The sequence below is a fragment of the Diospyros lotus genome, chromosome 6 (genome assembly GCF_014633365.1).
Source record: "Diospyros lotus cultivar Yz01 chromosome 6, ASM1463336v1, whole genome shotgun sequence".
Lineage (NCBI taxonomy): Eukaryota > Viridiplantae > Streptophyta > Magnoliopsida > Ericales > Ebenaceae > Diospyros > Diospyros lotus.
In genome coordinates, this window is record NC_068343.1 from 15,583,639 (window position 1) to 15,605,622 (window position 21,984).

At 40.7% G+C, this 21,984-nt stretch overlaps 1 protein-coding gene across 5 annotated transcripts in view; it reads left to right on the plus strand.

Annotated features, from left to right (window-relative positions):
* The window catches only part of LOC127803819 (uncharacterized), a 48,908-nt gene that overhangs the window by 17,500 nt on the left and 9,424 nt on the right, over positions 1–21,984 (plus strand). For all 5 annotated transcript variants that reach the window (XM_052340351.1, XM_052340352.1, XM_052340353.1 and 2 more), the window contains 2 exons: positions 3,602–3,692; positions 4,037–4,117. In XM_052340351.1, coding sequence (XP_052196311.1) covers positions 3,602–3,692; positions 4,037–4,117 — 172 coding nt within the window. The remainder of the gene's footprint in view (positions 1–3,601; positions 3,693–4,036; positions 4,118–21,984) is intronic.

The following is a 21,984-nucleotide window of genomic DNA, read 5'->3' on the forward strand; positions in this document are numbered from 1 at the left end:
GAGTGATGCTATCTTAACTGCATGTTACTTAATTAACTGCATGCCATCTTCTGTCCTTAATGACCAGATTCCTCATTCCATTCTTTTTCCTTGGGTTGACTTATATTCTCTTTCCCCTCGTATCTTTGGGAGCACGTGCTTTGTTCACCATCTTGCCCCAGGTCGTGATAAGTTATCTGCTCGTTCCGTCAAATGTGTTTTTCTAGGTTATTCTTGCCTTCAAAAGGGGTATCGTTGCTACTCTCCTCAATTAACTCGATATTTTGTTTCAGCGGATGTTACCTTCTTTGAATCATCTCCTTATTTCCCTTCTTCATCTACGATCTCCGATTCTGTGTCTGTTGGGTTACCTTTGCCTGTTCCTTCTCTTAACCTCACATCATCTCCATCTCCAACGTCTTCACCATCCTTTGCCTCTCGCCTTGATCGCTCTGATCTTCAGGTCTATCAACGGTGTCCACATCTCGTGGCCCAACCAGCACCGACTGTTGTCGCTAGTCCGCGGGAGCCGTCTCCTGACTCATCCCCGATGCCAATTCGTTCTTCCTCCTCTGGTCCGTCGCCTTTGACTTTTGATCTTGACTTGCCTATTGCTCTTCGTAAAGGTACTTGCCATCCTATCTCCCATTTTGTTAGCTATGATTATTTGTCCCCTGGATATTCTACTTTTGTTTCTTCTTTATCTTCTGTTTCACCTCCTAAATCTGTTCCCGAAGCTCTTTCCCATCCAGGGTGGCATGCTGCTATGGTCGAAGAAATGTCTGCTTTACATTCCACTAGGACTTGGGACTTAGTACCTCTTCCCAAGGGTAAGTCTACTGTTGGTTGTCGCTAGGTTTACACTGTTAACGTTGGCCCTGATGGTCGGATTGATCGTCTTAAGACTCGCCTTATTGCTAGAGGATACACTCAGGTTTTTGGTCTTGATTATGGCGATACATTCTCTCCTGTTGCTAAGATCTCATCTGTTCGCCTTTTCTTATCCCTTGCTGCTATGTTTCACTGGCCTCTTCATCAATTGGACATAAAAAATGCCTTTCTCCATGGCAATTTACAGGAGGAGGTGTATATGGAGCAACCTCCTGGCTTTGTTGCTCAGGGGGAGTCTGGACTTGTGTGTCGCTTTCGAAAATCTTTATACGGTTTAAAATAGTCTCCTCGAGTTTGGTTTGGTCGATTTAGTTCAGCTGTTCTTGAGTTTGGGTTAACTCGAAGTGAAGCTGATCATTATGTTTTTCATCGTTTTCAGTCTGACCACCACGTTTTCAGTTTGGGTGTACTTACAGGGGATGATGATGTTGGTATCACTGAATTGAAGGCACATCTTCACCAACAATTTCAGATGAAGGATCTGGGTCCTTTGAGATATTTTTTGGGTATTGAGGTAGCTCGGTCAAAGCAAGACATCTATATTTCTCAAAGGAAGTATGCCTTGGATATGCTAGAAGAGACATGATTGCTTGGATGTAAACCTACAGATACCCCTATGGATCCAAATATCAAGCTGTTACCTAGACAGGGGGAGCCTCTTTCTGATTATGGGCGCTACCGTCAATTAGTTGGGAAACTTAATTACCTCACAGTCACTCGTCATGATATTTCATTTGCTGTGAGTATGGTAAGTCAGTTCTTGGATTATCCTTGTGACAGTCACTGGGATGCAGTGATCCGCATTCTTCGATATATTAAGGCTACCCCTGGTCGGGGTATATTGTATCAAAATCATGGGCACAGTCAGATTGTGGGATATACGGATGCTGATTGGGCAGGATCACCTAGTGACAGGAGATCCACATTTGGATACTGTGTATTTGTGGGTGGAAACCTAGTCTCTTGGAAAAGTAAGAAGCAAACTGTTGTTGCCAGATCCAGTGCAGAGGCTGAATACAGGGCAATGGCCGTAACAACATGTGAGTTAGTGTGATTGAAACAATTAATTAAGGAGTTAGGAGTTACGCAGATTAAGCCTATGTAATTGGTTTGTGACAACCTAGCTGCAATGCATATTGCTTCTAACCCTGTGTTTCATGAGAGAACCAAACATATTGAAATTGATTGCCATTTTGTTAGAGAAAATGTGCTCTCTGGGGATGTAGTTACAACATATGTGGGTTCCAACGATCAACTGGCTGATTTACTCACCAAGTCGCTTAAAGGGTCTCGTGAGAATTATATTTATATCAAGCTGGGCATGCTCAATATATATGCTCTAACTTGAGGGGGAGTGTTAAATAAGATAAGTAAGGGGATATTAGTGTATTTATCTTTAAGTAAATGTATGTATTTATATGCTTATGTTGTACACTTGAGTAATATACAAACAGTTCATTTGTATACATCTAACAAAAATGATCAATCAAGAACCGTTAGATTGGTTCAGTTGTTTACAATAATAACAAAGAACAAAATCACCAAAGAACCCACAACGATGAACAATCACAATAGGTAGATCTTGCAGAGCTTCTTTGAGAGCTTGAGAGCAATAGTGGGAATCAATCAATCAATCTATTGATCTATCAATCAGTATAGTCTTCCTATTTCAATGAGCCTTTTATTGTCTTAAGAATATCCTCTGATGATTGAAATTAAATAAAGACATCTTGGTAACTTTGACAATAAAAATAAAAATGCACTCTCGTTTTAAGTATGTTTTGAAACTTTTTAATATTCTAGATAAAAAGTTTCGAAAGTTAAAAAAAAAAAAAAAATCAACAATTTTGTTAGCAGGGAATGACAAAACGGGAGTGCATTTTTATTTTTATTTTTATCTATAAACAGTTTCGAAACTTTAAAAAACGTTTTGACAGTATTGTTAACAGGAAATGAGAAATTGAGAGCATGCACTTTTGATCTAGATATTTTGACCCAATATCTTGAAGAACTGATTTATTCCATTTCAGAAACATCTACAATCGTTGTCTAATGGTTTTGTTGGTATCAAAATCAAACATAGGGTCAACAACTTGACTATCTCTTGTTCAGTGGCTATCAAGGGATTAAGCCTAGTTTCCCTATTCAGATCCTGCTTCATTGCACTCATTATTATTTTTTGACTGTGGTCTTTTGCCGGTATGTACTTTTAGGGTGAGATTAAAATTGCAAAGTTTGGGGGTTGACTCTTCTCGGTTCTTCTTTCTGTGATATTTTCTCTCTTTAATTCATTCCACATGCTATCTAGATCTCAATATGCATGATATTTTTCAATTTCAAAGGCGACTTTGCATTTCATATCCATGAAATGCTTCACATGAGCAACTCTTGGGAGTTTGCTCTCCTTTTGACTTCTCAGGTGAAAAACCCTGCACTGCCACAAAATAATAGTAGCATATTGTTCTGTTACGGCAGTCAAAATAGTAATAATATATATCTCTCATCTTCTGGCTTCCATACTAAGACAAGACTGCCAGGGGCACTTTTCTTGGCTTTCATCTTTACTTGATATTAAGATTTATGTCTTAAGTAATTTTGATGTAATATTCAAGGATATTTTCCCAATCATTTTGTAGTTTGGAGTTGTCATAGACTGTTTATCAGTCTAATTTTATCAATAATGCATGTAAGATGCCTAAAATGGGCAGTGATTATATGTAATCATTTCCAGGGAAGAAGAACTTGCAGAACGTGCCAAAGCTCTAAAAGTAAATGTGGGAACAGAGGCTGGTGCAGACATTGGACCTGTTATTACTAAAGAGGTGCTAATTTACCTCAGAATGTTTTCCCAGCTAGCATGTGCCATTAGAAAATGGTGTTGATTGGTTATACCCTACAACTTTATGTTGTTTAATGCAAAACACATTTTGATAAATAGTAGTCTATGTGTACTTGAGGAGCCCATCTCCTGCCTTTACATGCAGAATGCACAATGTGTTCTATTTTTTTTCCCCTTCTATTTTTTATTTTTGTTGGTGGGTGTGGGGGGGGGGAGGGGGGGGGGGGGGGGGGGGGGGCGCTTACGGGGGAGTTGGGGTTTGACTGGATGCATGTTCAGTTTAATTTCAGTGCTATTTAGTGTTTGGGATGCTTTCTGAACTTGCAGGCAAAGGATCGGATTTGCAGAGTAGTCCAGAGTGGAGTTGAATGTGGTGCTAGACTTATTCTTGATGGGAGAAATATTGTGGTATTTATCTGTTTTCTTAACTTTTTAATGTAATTCTTGATGGACTACTTCAATGGCTGCTTCCTCAACCATCCTTTTCACTGTAGAATATGGGACTAAAGTCAGTTTACATGTAATGTCATGATGGGACCCCCCCTGGCTGGACTTGCACCAAATAAGGATAAAATAATAATAAAAAAAAGTGACAACAATCCTTTTGCTGATTGATTTTTCATTTGGAGTATTCCTTTCTATCTGCTCCACTGTCATATCTCTGAAATGGTATAACTTTCTTGTCCAAGTGTTTGTGACCTCCCCATGGGTTGCAGCATTATCTTGATGCTCTTATTTGGCTATTTACTTGTAGAAAAATTATTTGATTATATGCTTGCAGTTACTATTTTGGTGGAATTTTTGTGGTGCAATTCTATGCACTCCCAGTTCTAACAAAAATGTGTAAGCTGATTGATTTGGTATATTGAGGTGTACTTCCTTCAATCATTGCCTTATCTCTCAATTGGGATTATATTCTCTTTGCAAATATTTATGATCTATGGCAATACAACATAAACAACTTATCAAGCCTTAATCTCACAAGGAATTGTGTTCCAATAATGTTGCAATAATATGTAGACTTATACATTATACTGTTCCTACTTTCATATTATACTGTCATAATTTTTTTGCAATATTATAGGTAAGAATGATATAACAAGATATATCTTATTAATATCATATTATATGCAATAACCTAACATTAGCATACATAAACATTCACATATGAGAGGGCATTTTGGTCTCATAATTCCAAATATGGAGATAATTGTCATGGCCTAAGCCTGACAACACTCTTCCTCTCAATTCCGATATGAATTAGGAGGACCCAAATGCCCGAACATAGAGCAGTGACTGTCACGACCCAAAATCCAACGGCCGTGACTGGCACTATCCCCTAAGAAGCCGAAGGCCCCAATAGGGAATAGCAAGCCTGCAATACCCATATTCCTACATATAAACAACAACAACATATCCAGCCTTTATCCCACTATGTGGGGTCGGCTACATGAATTCTAGACTTCCATGTATTTCTGTCTTTTGTCATATCCTCATTTAGATCCATATATTTCATATCAAATTTTAATGTCTCTTCCAAAGTCTTCTTGGGTCTACCTCTACCTCTTTTTGTGACTAATTGTTCCATTTCATCAATTCTCCTCACAGGAGCGTCTCTTAGTCTCCTTCTCACATGACCAAACCATCTTAGTCTAATCTCTCTCATCTTCTCCTCGATTGGCACTACTCCGACCTTATTACGAATAACTTCATTTCTAATTTTATCCTTTCTTGTATGTCCGCACATCCATCTTAACATCCTCATCTCCGCTACACTCGTCTTTTGCTCATGCTGATATTTGACTGCCCAACATTCTGAGCCATACAGCAAGACTGGTCTTATAGCTGTCCTATAAAATTTTCCTTTCAATTTTAATGGGATTTTACCATCACATAACACCCCCGATGCATTTCTCCATTTTAGCCAACCTGCCTTAATTCTATGTGCGACATCCTCGTGGATTTCTCCATCTTTTTGAATCACTGATCCCAAATATCGAAAATGGTCATTTCTTTGTAAGATTTGGTCTTCTAATTTTATTATAACATCATCCACTCTTACATTTTTACTAAATTTGCATTCCATATATTCTGTTTTCTTTCTACTTAATTTAAATCCCTTAGATTTTAAATTGTTTCTCCACAACTCAAGCTTAGTGTTCACTCCTTCTTTTGTTTCATCCACCAACACTATGTCGTCTGCAAATAGCATACACCATGGCACATATGTCTGAATATCTTTAGTGAGTTCATCCATTACTAGGGCAAATAAGTATGAGCTTAGTGCAGAACCTTGATGCAGTCCTATTGTAGTTGTAAATGGTTCAGTATCCCCTCCGCATGTTCTGAACTTTGTCTCTACACCATGATACATGTCCTTAAGGGCTTGTATATAGGCTATTTTGACTCATTTCTTCTCTAAAACCCTTCATAATACTTTTCTAGGGACCCTATCATAGACCTTTTTTAGATCTATAAACACCATATGTAGGTCTTTTTGATGATCTCGATACCTTTCCATTAGACGCCTCAGTAAATATATAGCTTCCATTGTTGACCTACCAGGCATGAAACCAAACTGATTTTCTGACACTTTTGTTTCTTTTTTGAGCCTCTGCTCTATTACTATCTCCCAGAGTTTCATGGTATGACTCATTAACTTAATTCCTCTATAATTTTCACAGTTTTGAACATCTCCTTTGTTCTTATATATGGGAACCAAAGTACTCTTCCTCCACTCATCTGGCATCTTTTTTGATTTAAGGATGGCGTTAAATAGTTGCGTTAGCCAGGAGATGCCCTCTTCTCCCATGCATTTCCATGCTTCTATTGGTATATTATCTGGTCCCACTGCCTTATGATTTTTCATCTTTTTTAATGCTTGCCTTATTTCATTTGAACTTATGCGTCGATAGAATGTGTAGCTCACATTCCCTTCGGAGTTACTAAGATGTCCCAACCTAACTCTTGTGTCACCACCATCATTGAATAATTTTGTGAAATACTCCTTCCATCTCTCCTTAATTGCTCCCTCATTTACTAAAACATTTTGATTGTCATCTTTTATGCATTTCACTTGATTTAAATCCCGTGTTTTTCTTTCTCTTGCTTTAGCTAATTTATATATATCCCTTTCTCCATCTTTTGTATCAAGTCGTTTATATAGATTCTCATATGTTTTTGACCTTGCTTCACTAACAGCTCTTTTTGCTGCCTTTTTTGCTTCTTTATAATTTTTTTGATTTTCTTCATTGTTGCATTGATATACTGCCTTATAGCAAGTTTTCTTATTTTTAATTTTCAATTGTACCTCTTCATTCCACCACCAAGACTCCTTAAGGTTAGGGGCTTTACCATTTGTCTCTCCAAGGACTACCTTTGCCGTGCTTCTCAGAGCATTAGCCATTTCTTTCCACATTTGGTTTGTCTGTCTTTCTCCATTCCATTCCCTTCTACCCTTTAATTTTTCTTTGAAGATTAGTTGTTTCTCCCCTTTTAAATTCCACCATCTGATTCTTGGATTTTGTTTTATGTGATTTTTTCTCTTCCAATTCTTACTTGGACGTCAAGTACTAGAAGTCTATGTTGAGTAGTCAAACACTCTCCCGGTATCACCTTACAATCCTTACAACATAACCGATCCTCTTGTCTCATGAGGAAGTAATCTATTTGGGTGCTTGAGGTGATATTTTTATATGTGATTAAGTGTTCGTCCCGTTTTTTGAACCTAGTATTGATTATAATAAGCCCATATGCCATAGCAAAATCTAGGATAGATTTACCCTCATTATTAATTTTCCCGAATCCATACCCTCCATGTACCTCTCTATATCCGTTTTCGTCTCTACCCACGTGCCCATTTAAGTCACCTCCTATAATCACTTTCTCTCCTCTTGGTATCATTTGTATGAGTCCCTCTAGGTCCTCCCAGAATTTTGCTACATATAAACATATAAACATTTCAAATCATATTCCTACATATAAACATTTCTTATAAACGTTTCCGTCTCTACCCATATTCCTACATATAAACATTTCAAATCATTTACAGAAATACTATCATCGTCTATATACAGAAATCAAAGTGCCATCGGTCCAAAATTCATCATTACTTATCGTAGCCACAATTCACAATAAGAAAGAATCTTAAACCTTCCCATGCACAACCCCGTGGAGTGAAGTGAATCTGCTATAACCGGAGCGTGGCTAGGGTATATACAATGGAATTGTATACCACGACTCTTATCGTCAAAATGTATGTCAACCTACAAAACCTGAAATATTAAGGGGTAAGCCTGACACTGGCTTAGTGAGGGGTAAAAAGCATTGTAATGGGGGGAAACATAGAATCAATGTAACAAATATAGATCATCATGCCATGACATTCCAAGTAATATATGATATCAAATAGGAGATGATGAATAAATATACACATTGGGAGTAAACAATTTAGAACCAAAATTTACATATTTCATTCCCATGGTGCGGATTATCTCTACGCCATTAAGATCCATTTCGACGGACTATCTCACGCTGGACATAAACATGGATGGCAGACTATCTCACGCCCATCCAGGGTGGATTATCTCACACCCTAATGTATATGTGGTGCACCAACGGCTAACTCTTACTGCGGTTAGCTACACAGGGTTCTAACAATTACTCCATTTAAATACACATCTTATACTATCTTTTAGCTTAAAAAAGTGTCACATGCAACATTTCACATATAAGTATCACCATCCATAATCCACATTAATAGACATGCAATCAACCATGTGTCAATATGCGTAAGACATAACAATATGAATTCCACTATAAGCTAAAAGATAGTATGTATAGAATACTAGAATAACAAGATATGAATGCAACAAATACCACTATAATACGATTTACCCACTTAGAGTGATATGGAAGATGCAGGATTCCCTCAAACGCCTCTCGGCTGGGGCACGTCAATGTCACCTAACAAATCATCAAATTACATGAAAATTAAATAAATACAAAAATCAAGTTACCCAATATTAGACCGATCCATGGATTGCCACAACGGCCCCAAAACCCCAAAATAAAATAGCCTAAACCAGTCTCACTACCGCAGCTAGCTGTCGGTGACCATCGTCGGCCGAAGGTTCCTATGATCCAAACCTACCATTAGAACCACCAAGCCAATGAGGTTAATATATCAAAAAATGGGCCAAATCTAACGGTTGTATTTTCATAGATCTAACTTTTAATTTTCGGCCAGATTTAAGAAACACACTGCCAGTCGCCGCTGGCCACCGCAGCTAACATTTTCCAGCGATCCAAGGCCACTACTTAACTGCCTAACCCCTTCGACCAAGATACCCAAAAACCAGGAAGATCTAACGGCTAGATCTTTGTAGATCTAAGTTTAAAGTCTCGGCCAACCCAACCCACACATATATACATACACCTCTCACAAATCTATGTTAAAAGTAAAGCTAATACAACTAAAAAGCTTACCTTGTTGTAGATTGGGGTTGGTTTCACGGGGAAAATGTGGTCGGATTCAAGATCTAATGGTCGGATATTGCAAAATTAGTGCTCTTGGAAGAGAGAGAGAGAGAGAGAGAGTAATGGCATAATGAGAGAAGAGGGGGGGGGGGGGGGGAGCAGCTGGAGCCCGAGGGCTTTTCTATGGCCACATGGGCCTGGTTGGCTCTTCTTGGGCCTTCTCAACATAAGGCCCAAAAATTGGGCTTACAGTAACGGGGAGAGAGAGAGAGAGAGAAGAATGAGTGAGATAGAGAGAAGAACGAGAGAGAGAAAATAGAGAAGAGAGGAGAGAACAGTAAGAATTCCGATTTTCATTCATGCCTCTTCCACTTGTTGGAATAGGAGGATATACACTAGTGTTTGGAAGGAGAAATTCTCTTGCCAGGGTGGGCCCTACTCCTCCAACAAACTTGGGATTCCCTAACCTCTTTGCACATGGGAGTAACTGCCTTCTTCTAGAATTTACAGTAGTAAAATAAGGAAGCTATTATCTAAGGAATTATAGTAGAGAAAGCAACATAAGCAGTAAATAGCAACAATAAAAATTTAAAGATAAGCTCTAGAAAGGCTCTTCTTGTGACATTTCCCCCCGCCTTAATCATTTTCTTATCCTCAAGAAATGTTAAGGAGGCTAGCCGCTCTTGGAAACTGCTTGAGAAGATTTGGTAGATACTCCCAAGTGCTGTCTTCCAAAGGTTTTCCTTGCCACCTGACTAACACTTGAATGAGGGGAGCCTTATGTTTGTATATCACTCTCCTCTCCAAAATAACTTCGGGTTCCATTGTTTTCCTAGCCTCCATAGGAATGATAGGTAGAGCAACACTCGCTGATTGTCCCCCCACTGCCTTCTTTAAGAGCGAAACATGAAATACAGGTGAATGAGTGACCCTGTGGGCAACCTCAGTCGATATGCCACCTTCCCCACCTTGGCTTCTATAGGAAATGGCTCATAGTACTTAGGACTGAGTTTGGTTGCCTTTCCCCAGGTGATGGACTTAAGGTGAGGGTACCTCAACCTTAGATATACTTCACTTCTCACTTCAAATTCTCGTTCACTTATCCTCTTGTCAGCAAACTGTTTCATGCGGTGGTATCCAAATAAGGCCTCAAATGGGGTCATCTTGATGGAGGAGTGATGGGAAGTATTGTACCACCATTGGGCCAAGGCCAGCCATTTGTGCCATTCCTTAGGCTGCAATAGACAAATGCATCTTAGGTAGGTCTCAAGACTCTGGTTCACCCTCTCGGTTTGTCCATCCGTTTGAGGGTGATGAGCAGTTGACATGCTCAGTTTTGTTCCCAGTGACTTCATCAATTCTTGCCACATCGTACTGGTAAAAATCCAGTCTCTATCTGAAATTATGGTCTTGGGAGTCCTATGTAATTTAACCACCCAGTCCAAGAAGGCCTTAGCCACCTCTTGAGCTATGTAGGGGTGAGTTAATCCTATGAAATGGGCAAATTTAGTCAGTCTGTCCACCACTACTAGGATGCTATCCCCTGCCCTCTGACTTAGGCAATCCTTCCACAAAGTCCATAAATACACTTGACCAAGCTTGTTCGGGAATAGGCAAGGGTTGTAGTAGCCCAGGGTAGGCAACTGTTTCTGACTTGCATCTCTTACAGATGTCACATGCTTGCACCAACTCCTTAATCTCTTATTTCATTCTTGGCCAATAAAGATCCGCCTTACTCTCAAGTAAGTGTTTTGCTCCTTGGATGCCCCCCCATGGGTGATTCATGTAAGGCCAGAAATACCTTCCTTTTGAGGTCTATCTTATCCCCAATCACAATTCTTCCCTGGTATCTCAGCATCCTTTTGTTTAAAGTATACCCATTCCCCGCATCGGCTCCTACCGTTAATCCTTCCAGCAAGGGCTTAGGCCTCTCGTCTCCTTCATAACTGTCAATCACCTCTCGATACCACTGGGGAACCACTTTTTTCATGGCTATAGAACTCCCCTCTCCATGGCACCTTGAAAGTGCATCGACAGCTATATTTTCTTTTCCCTTTCCATACTATATAATGTAGTCCAATCCCATGAGTTTGGCCATTTCCTTCCTTTGCAGCTGTGTTTGAAGCCTTTGTTGTAATAGGAACTTCAAACTCTCATGGTTGGTATTGATTATAAATCTCCCCCCTTCCAAATAGTGCCTCCACTTGTCGACAGCCATCAATACTGCTTCTCATATATGCTGAGTCTTGAGTGTTTAGGACCCAACACTTGACTTAGGAATGCTTGAGGCCAAACTCTCATGGTTGGTCTTGATTATAAATCTCCCCCCTTCCAAATAGTGCCTCCACTTGTTGACAACCATCAATACTGCTTCTCATATATGCTGAGTCTTGAGTGTTTAGGACCCAGCACTTGACTTAGGAATGCTAGAGGCCTTCCCTCCTGGACCAAAACCGCCCTTATTCTAGTTCCACTTGCATTTGTTTCTAGGATAAAGGCCTTATTGAAATCTGGCAGTCCCAGAACTAGTACCTTGCTTAGGGCCCCCTTCAATTTCTCAAAGGCCTCCTCTGCCTTTGGGTCCCAACTGAAACCTCATTTCTTCAATAATACAGTTAAGGGCTTGCTAATCATCCCATAGTTCTTCATGAATTGGCGGTATTACCCTGTTAACTCCAAAAATCCCCTTAAGGCTCTCACGGAAGTTGGCCTTGGCCAGGACACCACGGCCTCCACCTTCTGGGGGGGGGGGTCGGTACTCACTCCTCCCTTTGATAATAACGTGTCTCAAATATTCCACTTGCCATTGACCAAATGCACACTTAGATTTCTTAATAAAAAGTTGGTGGGATCGGAGGATGTCAAGGGTAGTTTTAAGGTGAAGTTAGTGTTATTAAAGGCATAAGGCGCACTAAGGTACACAAGGGTCTTGGAGCCTAAGGCATAAGGTGCAAGGCGAGGCGCGAGCCTGGTGGAACTAGGCGCAAGTTAATAAAAAAAATAAAATAAAAATATAGTTGAAGAAAAAGGTATAAAATAGGTCTTTAACTTCTAATAATATTTTAACAAGCATGTTATAAAAAAAACCACTCTAAAGACCAATCATTTCTATATTTTCATCATTGGAAGCATCATCTCTAATATCTTCTTCCACATCATCTACTCCTCTTGTTGGGTGATTTCTATGGTTTAGAAGTGTGATGATAGTTTCATACATTTTTTTGGTAGGTAATATACTAGACTTGAATTTGCATCTTTCTTTTTTGGTGACTTAATGTTGTATTTTGTTATTGCATGCCTTGAATTTGTTCAATTCTCCCAATCCATCTTCATCTAGTTCAAATTCAATTGGAGCATTTGAAGTAGTAGCCTTTTTCTTATTGTCAAATTTGTAGTTGAAGCAATAAATTTAAACCTTAAATAGTAAAAGATTAAATAAAGTAACAAATAGTGAAATAAAAAACTTAAAAAACAGCTAAAAAGCCCAAGCGCGCGCCTTTGCCTAAGGCGCCTTGGGCTGAGGCGCGCCTTAGGCACACCTTTTGGTTTGCGCCCGCCTGGAAGGCTTTCAGGCGCCCAGGGTGCGCCTTGTGCCTAGGGGCGCCTTTAATAACACTGGGTGAAGTAGATGTAGTTCAAAAGAAAGGCTATAAATGAGTATGTTATCAAAGAATATCGATATAAACTTTCGAAGGTAGGGTTCAATAATTCTGTTCATGAGAGTGAAAAGTGGCTGGGGCATTGGTGAGTCCAAATGGCATCACCAAGAATTCAAAATGCCCATGGTGAGTTCTAAAGGCTATTTTGTGGATATCCTCAGGTTTCATTCTAATTTGATGGTAACTTGAGCGTAGGTCAAGCTTAGAAAAGAATTAGGCATTGCGTAGTTCATCTAAGAGATCTTCTACCAAGGGTATAGGGAATTTATCTTTGATGGTTATAGCATTTAATTGGCTGTAATCCACGCAAAACTGCCATGTCCCATCTTTCTTTTTAACCAATAGGACAGGGGAAGCAAAGGGACTTTGGCTTGGTCTAATGATGGATTGTTGAAGCATTTCCCTTACCATTTTTTCGATTTCATTTTTCTGGAGTGGGGGGTAACGGTAAGTTCTGATGTTAATAGGCTCTGTGTGTGGTTTTAAGTTAATAGAGTGGTCATGCATTCGGGTAGGGGGAAGTGATTGGGGTTCAATGAAGAGATCCTCATATTATACTAGCAGTTTATTAAGGAGGTTTAAGTGATGTACCTGATTGGGCATCCCTTGGGGTGCGCTAACCGTTAGGTATATCTCCCCTTGCAGTGCTAGATCTCCTTGTACCTCCTTAGTTGTCACAATCGAAAAGAGGTGTGTCAATTGTCCCCATTTCCCCTTAATCACCCTCTGTAGTCTCTTCCCTGATATCATCTTGCATGTTCCCATCTCTTTTCGTTCGGATAATGTCATATTCCTTCCCTCTTTCTCAAAAGATACTTCCATTCGGTTAAAATTAAAACTGATGGGGCTAACCCCTTTCATCCAATCCACTCCCAAAAGACATTGCAGGTTGATTTGCTCAACACCCTTTGGCCATTAGCCACTGTCACACTCAAAGGTGGAGTCCCTGTTAGTTGGCACTTCAGCCTCTTTACCGTGCTTTCATCAAGAAAGCTGTGGGTGCTCCCACTGTCTACTAAGATCATGAGATCACTGCCCTTAAATTGCTCCTCCACCTTGATGATGTTGTTGTTCGCTAATCCCTTCAAGGCGTGAATGGAAATCTCTCCATTGTCCTATGCTCTAATCTCCCTTCCGTCTGCTTCTACTGCCTCTTCTAGGTTCTCCTCTTCATCCCCCTCCAGCAAGAGAATCTGCCTCTTACAGGGTTGCCCCGGGTGGTACTTGTCACCGCATCGGAAGCAAAGGCCAGCCAACCTCCTTTGTTCCCTTAATTGCTCCCCGTAAGGAACTGAGCTTGATCCACCTACACTCTTCACCCCTTAGTTACCTCTTGCTATATCCTGGTGGTAACTTTTTCCCCAACAGGGTTTGTTCCCAGAGCCACCCTCTCTGTTGTTGCCTCTGCTTCTTCATGAATGCCTCTATGGACATTTCTTGTAATCAAACACTTTCAGAGGCTTGCTCCACTGTCCTCGGCCTCATTATTTTTACCATTGGTCGTAACTCCTCATTTTAGCCACTCAAAAAGCTTGACACAAAGTAAGCTTATGATAAATGAGGGTTGTGGCATATCATAAACGACCTTAGTTCTTCAAACTTTTGTAAATAAGCCTCAACGCTCCCTGTTTGTTTAAGCTTATTAAACTCTTCTATTGTCTCCACCATACTCCTCTCCCAAATCGCTCACACAATTTTTCAGAGAACTCTTCCCATGTGTAATCCTCCCTCACACTAAGGCACCCCTAGAACCAAGCATCCACTGCTTCATTGAAGTGAGTAGTGGCTAACAACACCCTTTGCCCCCTGGGTATGTTGTGCCAGTTGAACAACCTTTCACATTTCCTCAACCACCATCGGGGTTTAGTTCCTTCGAACGTTGGTATCTCCATCTGGGGCATGGGAAACCTCGGGGGATGGCCATGAGGCTGCTCATTCCTTTCTCTACCCACAACTCCCTCCAATCCTTCCTCAGGCTCTACCTCAATCTCTGAGGTTCCTTCCCTTTTATTCATTTTATTTCGCGGTAATATGGGATCATCCCTTTCACGTGGAGGAAAGTCAGGAGCCATTCTTATGTTTTGGCGAGTAAACACGAGCATAAACTGCTGCATTTGCGCCTCCATGTCTTCTTGCAGCCTCGCCATGGACCCTTCCAGTCCCTGTTCCATTCCTTCCAACGAACCTTCTAGCTTGCGATCCATTGGCATGATTGCCTCATGGTTTCTTTCCCCTTGGATCTCCAATTGGTCAATCCTACCCTGGAAATCTGACATAGTTGAGCTGACTTGCTGCAATTGTGTCTCGAAATTCTTCGTGTGGGTCCCTTCCGCCATCACACCAATCTAGCGACTTTGGCTGAGAACCGATGCTCTGATACCAAGATTGTCACGACCTAAGTCTGATAACATTCTTCCTCCCAATTCTGATATGAATTAGAAGGACCCAAACGCCCGAACAGAGAGCAGCAACAAAGAGAAAGAGAAGAACGAGTGAGACAGAGAGAAGAACGAGAGAGAGAAAACAGAGGAGAGAACAGTAAGAATTCTGATTTTCATTCATGCCTCTTCCCCTTGTTCGAATAGGAGGATATACACTAGCGTCTGGGAGGAGATTCTCTTGTCAGGGTGGGCCCCACTCCTCTAACAAACTCGGGATTCCCTAACTTCTCTGCACATGGGAGTAACTACCTTCTTCTAGAATTTACAACAGTAAAATAAGGAAGCTATTACTATAACTATCTAAGGAATTACAGTAGAGAAAGCAACATAAGCAATAAATAACAACAATAAAAATTTAAAGATAAGCTCTGGAAAGGCTCTTCACGTGATAATGATGTAGTTTATATATCCCTCATTCTAAAGTTCCTTTATCCTAGGAGATGGTATGCTTGGCCCTACAGGATATATATCTGATGTGTAAGGGATATGCTGGTAGGTTAAAATATGGTATTGCACCTCTTAAAGTCATATCAACTGCAATAAGACAAAGCAACTAGGGATAAGTTATAATTCCCTTATCCCATACACAAAGTACAACAATATTCCAATGTGCATTATTTGGCTATTTACTTTTTAAAAATTGGCCACGTTCTAGTTACTCTGTTGCTAGAAATTTTATTGTGCATTAATTGCACTGCTGTTTAATTTATTCCCTCTCTCTTGGAGGGGGGTATATATATATATGTGTGTGTGTGTCTTTTTAATTTTCTTTCTTTAAAATTGAAGCATTTATGTCATGAATCCAGTGGTGGCTGTGGGTTGGAACAGTATGGTTTTTCTGAACTGGTTTCTTGATATCTTAATTCATTTTTACAGTTAGAGCATGTCAACTTTTGGGTCTAAATATATTTGGTTTAATGTACTTTCACATATAATCAAGAGTTGTGGTGTGGTAGCTTTTACCTAAATCAATATTTATTAGCATGTATTGGATAATCATGAAAATACCTATTTTAGTAATTAAATTCACTATCAAATGGTTCTACAAACAGTTGAACCTTGATCAAGGACACTGCTTCCCTTGCTGTGCTGATGTAAAGATGCAACTCTTATGGCATACCCATATATGAAATCAAAAGCCCTGTTCATCTCATCTTAATATATACCCTTTATCTATGAATCATGGGCACTCCCATGATGATGACTTGTCATGTTGGACACTTATAGATACATGCCCCACATGTTTTGATTAAATTTTTTAATTTTGCTACTAGACCCTTTTCAAGCACTTGGAGGGCATCTATGTCCATCAAATGATGAAGCATGTCTATTGGTTAAACAAATTAGAATACCTTATAGTTTTAAAAGTGCAAGCTAAAAGCAAATTATGAAATAAAACCAATGTGAGTTGTATTTATGTCATGTACCGCCTAATAATTGAATTGTAATTCGGGGGGAATTAGTGGGAACGGAGTAACCAACGTGCACATGCTTGATGCAAGTGGCGTGGATCAATTAGGCCGCCCTACTTTGTTCTTTTGGTGGGAAATTCTCCCATTTGATTGTGGAGAGATTAGTATAAATAAGAATTGATCTCACTCAATGAGAGGCATGAATGAAAATCATTTCCAATTTGGAATTTTCTCCCTCTCTCTCTCTCTCTCTCTCTCTCTCTCAATTCTCTCATTCCCCCTCATTTCCTTCTCTCTCAATTCTCTTCTCTAATTCTCAGAATTCTTATGGAATTCTTGAGAATTCCATTATTAGATCATTAAGCTCTGACAATTTGGTATCAGAACCGATCCTGGCCAATTTCGATCGTGGTGAATTTTGATAGATGGCGGGAGGTACGTGGATGAAGAACATGGAGATGCAATTGCAACAATTTGGCTCCACTGTGACGGATCTGCAGGCAAGAGTGGATCAATTGGAGCTCGGATCCAATCGCAATCATGAGGCGATTATCTCCATTGATTGTAAGTTGGATGGAGTGGTAACTCAGATCCGAGAGGAGGTTACTCACATACGTGAAAAATGTAGATTAGGGAGCAACTGCAAGGGTTTATGGTAATGTTTGCTCGACAACATTCGATAAGATTATCCCTTAATTTTCCTCCTAGAGAAAAGGTTGATTCGATTCTCCTTGGACAAGGGATGAATCAGAGGAGGCTAGGAACCTCCAAAATTGGAGAGGAGTCGGTGGAAACAGAAGAAAATATAGTAGGAAGAAGGCAGGGGGTAATTTGGGGGGCATGGCCACCCGGGGATTCCTATGTCGAAATTGGATATCCCATGTTTGATGGTAACACCCCTAGATGGTGGATTAGGAGGTGTGAGAGAGCATTTGAATGGTATGGGGTCCTTGAGCAGCAGAGGCTAGCTCTAGCTGCAGCTTACCTCAGCGATGCAGGAAATGATTGGTACCAGGGATGGGCTAAAGCGAAGGAGGAATGTTAGTGAGCTGAATTTGCGGAGGAATTATGTGAGGGGTTCGAAGATAGGGGAATGACCAACGTGGTGGAGGAGTTTAACAAGATTCGACAAGGGGGATCAGTGGCGGATTACCAGTGGAGGTTTGAAGAGCTAAAGGTACTGATGCTCAATCATAACCCCTATCTCACTGAGGCATACTTTGTCTCTAGTTTCATAAGTGCGTTGAATGAGGAGCTAAGGCCCATGGTGAAGGTATTACGACCCATGACTCTCAAGCATGCAGCTGAGAGTAGGGGTGAGCACAACTTCGGTTAAATCGAAGTAACCGAACTGAACCAACAAGTTCGGTTGGTTCGGTTATTTTGTTTTCAAAATTTCAGTTCGGTTAATTTTTTTGAAAAGTTCGATTTTCGGTGTTCAGTTCGGTTTTTTGCTTGAAATAACCGAACCGAACCGAACTTACAAAAACGACACAGTTTTGGGTTTACAAAGCAAAGTGAAAATATCCCCAAGTCAAACAGAAGTCACGCAGAGGCAGAGGAGAGAAGTCTCAGAAGGCGGAAGGATCGAATCGATCCTTCGTTCGCTCTGCTCTCTCCCTTCCAGCGTCTCCGAAGCTCTGGCACGACGGCACCATCGCCCCCTCGGGTGCAACGGCATAAACGCCGTGGCACCCGAGGCAAAGACTCTCACTCACCTGGAACTGGAAGGCTGGACCAAGATGGACGCGAGATGCCGAGAGAGACCCTTCGAGTCCGTTGCCATCGGTGTCGCCTCCACCTTCGACACCTTTCCCTTTGCCGCCAGCAGTCAGCTGCTCCCCGCCTTTCCCTTTGCCGATTGTCGTCCCCTTCATCAGACCCAGACCGACGCCTTTCCCTTCGCCGATCATCGTCCCCTTCGTCTCCTTGTTTCTTCCCTTCCTTGTGCTTGGACGATCGACCCATACCAAGTACCAACGATGACCAACCGTCAGACAGAGGTTAGTATTGACGTTAGGTTAGGGTTTTAATTTTTCAATTTTTTTGACTTTCAGTGAGGTTAGTTTCTTGATATTTCTTCGTTTGCTGGGTTTTTCGTTTGTATTTCCTTCTTTTGCACAAATTGATTTGTATTTCTCTCAATCTCTAAATGGTTTTGCGTTTTTCTATATCAATGGATGTTCTTCTTGTATTTCATTTCTGCAAATCGGTTTGTTTGTTTTTACTGATTTTGCCCAATCGGTTATTAGTTATCAGTTCGGTTAACTTAGTTTAGATTTCGATTAGTTCGGTTTCAGTTAGTTCGGTTAGTTAGTATTAATCGGTCGGTTCGATTCGGTTATTACATGCGATTCGGTTTGGTTCAGGTTAGTATTTTTTGGTCGGTTTGATTCGGTTATAAGCGAATGCACACCCCTAGCCGAGAGTGCGAGGTTACATGAGCTGACGATGGAAGCACTAATGAGAAAGAGGGATTGATAAACAAGGAAAGGACAAACAATGTGTTGACCCTCGTGGGGAAGAACCAAGGAAGGGAGACTATTAGAGCGTTGCAAGGAGTAATGGAGCAAAGGAGGTAGGCTAATCTCTGCTTCAAATGTAGGGATAGGTATTTCCTTGGTCACCAGTGCAAGAAGTAATTGCTTCTACTAAAAGGACAGGAAGAAAACATAGAAGAGGAGGAAATGTTTGATGTGCCTAAAGAAGGAGAGGAAGACAACAGAGGGATCTCATTGCATGCCTTGAGAGGGTTGGCCAATAATAAAATCATTAAGGTGGAAGGGAAGGTGGAAGAGAGTAAGTTGATGATCCTTATAGAGATAGTGGGAGCACCCATAGTTTTTTAGACGAAGGAACTGCCAAGAGGTTGAAGTGTTCCCTAATCAACACCCAACCCCTAACTGTAACTGTGGCAAATGGGAGCAAAGTGGTGAGTAGAACAGTCTGTGTAGGCTTTTGTTGGGAGATGTAGGGGGAACCCTTTGAGGCAGATCTTAGGTTGTTGAAATTTGGGGGTTGTGATGTAGTTTTGGGGGTGGATTGGATGAAGCATGTGAGTCCCATATGCTTTGACTTTAATAGAATAGAGGTCACATTTGAGAAAGAAGGGAGAAGGATGACACTGGTGGGCAATAAGGGAGTGGGAATGTGTAAGATGATTACGAGGAAACAGTTGCAAAAGATCATCAAGCAAAAGATGAATCGGGTGGCCCAACTCTTTTTTATCCAAGCACTGGGAGACGAAGAGGAGGAGCAGGAGGCAATTAGTGAGTTGATGTTGCTTGTCAGCAATCCACCACAGTAGACATGGGAGGTAAAGCCAACTCGACCTACTCAATATGCTTTTAGTTGAATATGAGAATCTGTTTAAAGAGCCTAAGACCTTACCCCCACCCTAGAACTCATGATGATTCCATCAGCCTAAAACCTAATTCTGAGCCTTTCAATGCCCGAGCCTGTCGATATCCCCCAGCATAGAAAACAAAAATAGAAAGGATGGTTAAGAAATGTTATAACACTCTCTAATTCAACCCAACTACAACCCTTTTGCATCCCCTGCGCTATTAGTTAAAAAGGATAGATCGTAACGCTTCTATGTGGATTATCGATAGTTGAATGCCATGATTGTCAAAGATAAATTCTCCATTCCCCTCATTGAGGATCTCTTAGATGAACTAAGGGATGCCACTATTTTTTCCAAACTTGATCTTAGTGCAAGCTATCACCAGATTAGAATGAGCCCACAAGACATCCCTAATACTGCATTTCGAACCCATCAAGCCTATTACGAATTCTTAGTAATGCCTTTTGGCCTTACCAACGCCCCCAGCTACTTTCCAGTCCCTAATGAACCAAATATTTAAACCACACCTAAGAAATTGTATCCTTGTATTCTTCAATGATATATTGGTGTATAGCCGCACTTTTGACCAACACCTAGCACACCTAAAGGCTACCTTTGAGATCCTTAGAGTCAACCAATTGTATATTAAAAGGTCAAAGTGTTCATTTGCTCAAAGGCAGGTGGGGTATATCATCTCTTGTGAAGGGGTCAGCACTAAACCAAACAAGGTGGTAGTCATGCAGTTGTGGCCAAGGCCTACCACCCTCAAAGCCTTAAAGGGATTCTTAGGCTTGAAAGGGTAATACAAGAGGTTTGTGAAGGGTTATGGAGTGATAAGTAGGCCACTGACACAAATGCTGAAGAAGGAAGGGTTTAGATGGGGACCTGAAGCTGCGGCAACCTTTGGGCAGTTAAAGCAGGCCATGAGTAAGGCCCCAGTTTTGGGGTTATCGGACTTCAACAAGACTTTTGTGGTTGAAACTAACGCGTGTGATAATGGTGTGGGGGTTGTGTTAATGCAGGAAGGCAGGCCCATAGCCTTCCTCAATCAAGCATTGGCTCCAAGGCATGCAGGATTGAGTATATATAAGAAAGAATTTGTGGCGTTGTTAATGGTGATAGAGAAGTGGAGACACTGTCTCAAGGGGGCCAATTTGTAATCAAGACTGACTACCAAAACTTGAAGTTTATGTTGGAACAGAAACTACACACCCAACTATAGAACAAATGTATGGCTAAATTGATGGGCCTTGATTATACCATATAATATAAGAAAGGGAAGGACAATGTCGTGGCAAATGTTCGGTCTAGGCGTTAGGAAAAAGGAGAAACAACATCCATTACCTCATGTTGGAACAGGGATAAGAAGTGCTATGGCAGAGAATCAAGAAAGAGATACAGATAGAGATTAGTTTTTTATTGGTTTTATCTATTTGTTGTTCATGTAAATTGATGTAATCTAGTCCTAGATATAAGGTAGGTTATCTAGTCCTAAAAAGTAGGAATGTAATCTAGTTCTAACACTTAGGAGGAGAATTCTTAGGAACCTTCTTGTATAAATTCTATTATTTATATCGATAAAATCATCAAGGAATACCGTTTCCTTTTTCCACATGGTATTAGAGCATCAGGCCTCCTAGTATGATACATTGTAACCCTAGTGCCTTCATCGCACAATCTTCGATTTGATCCATCTATTGGTTCTGCCTTCATTGCACAATTCTTGGCCAGACTTGTTTACACCTGAGTGCCTTCATTGCACTCACAAACCTAATTCTTCCAGATTTCAGTAGTAGTTCTAGATTTTAGATTGTAGCCTGTAGCAGTTCCAGATTTTCGCCCTCCGAAGCTCGCAATGGCAGAATTATCAGATGTTGCAACCGATGAGACAAACCTAATGGAAGGACACCAGCCAGATCACCCTGGTGAAGTTCCTCTG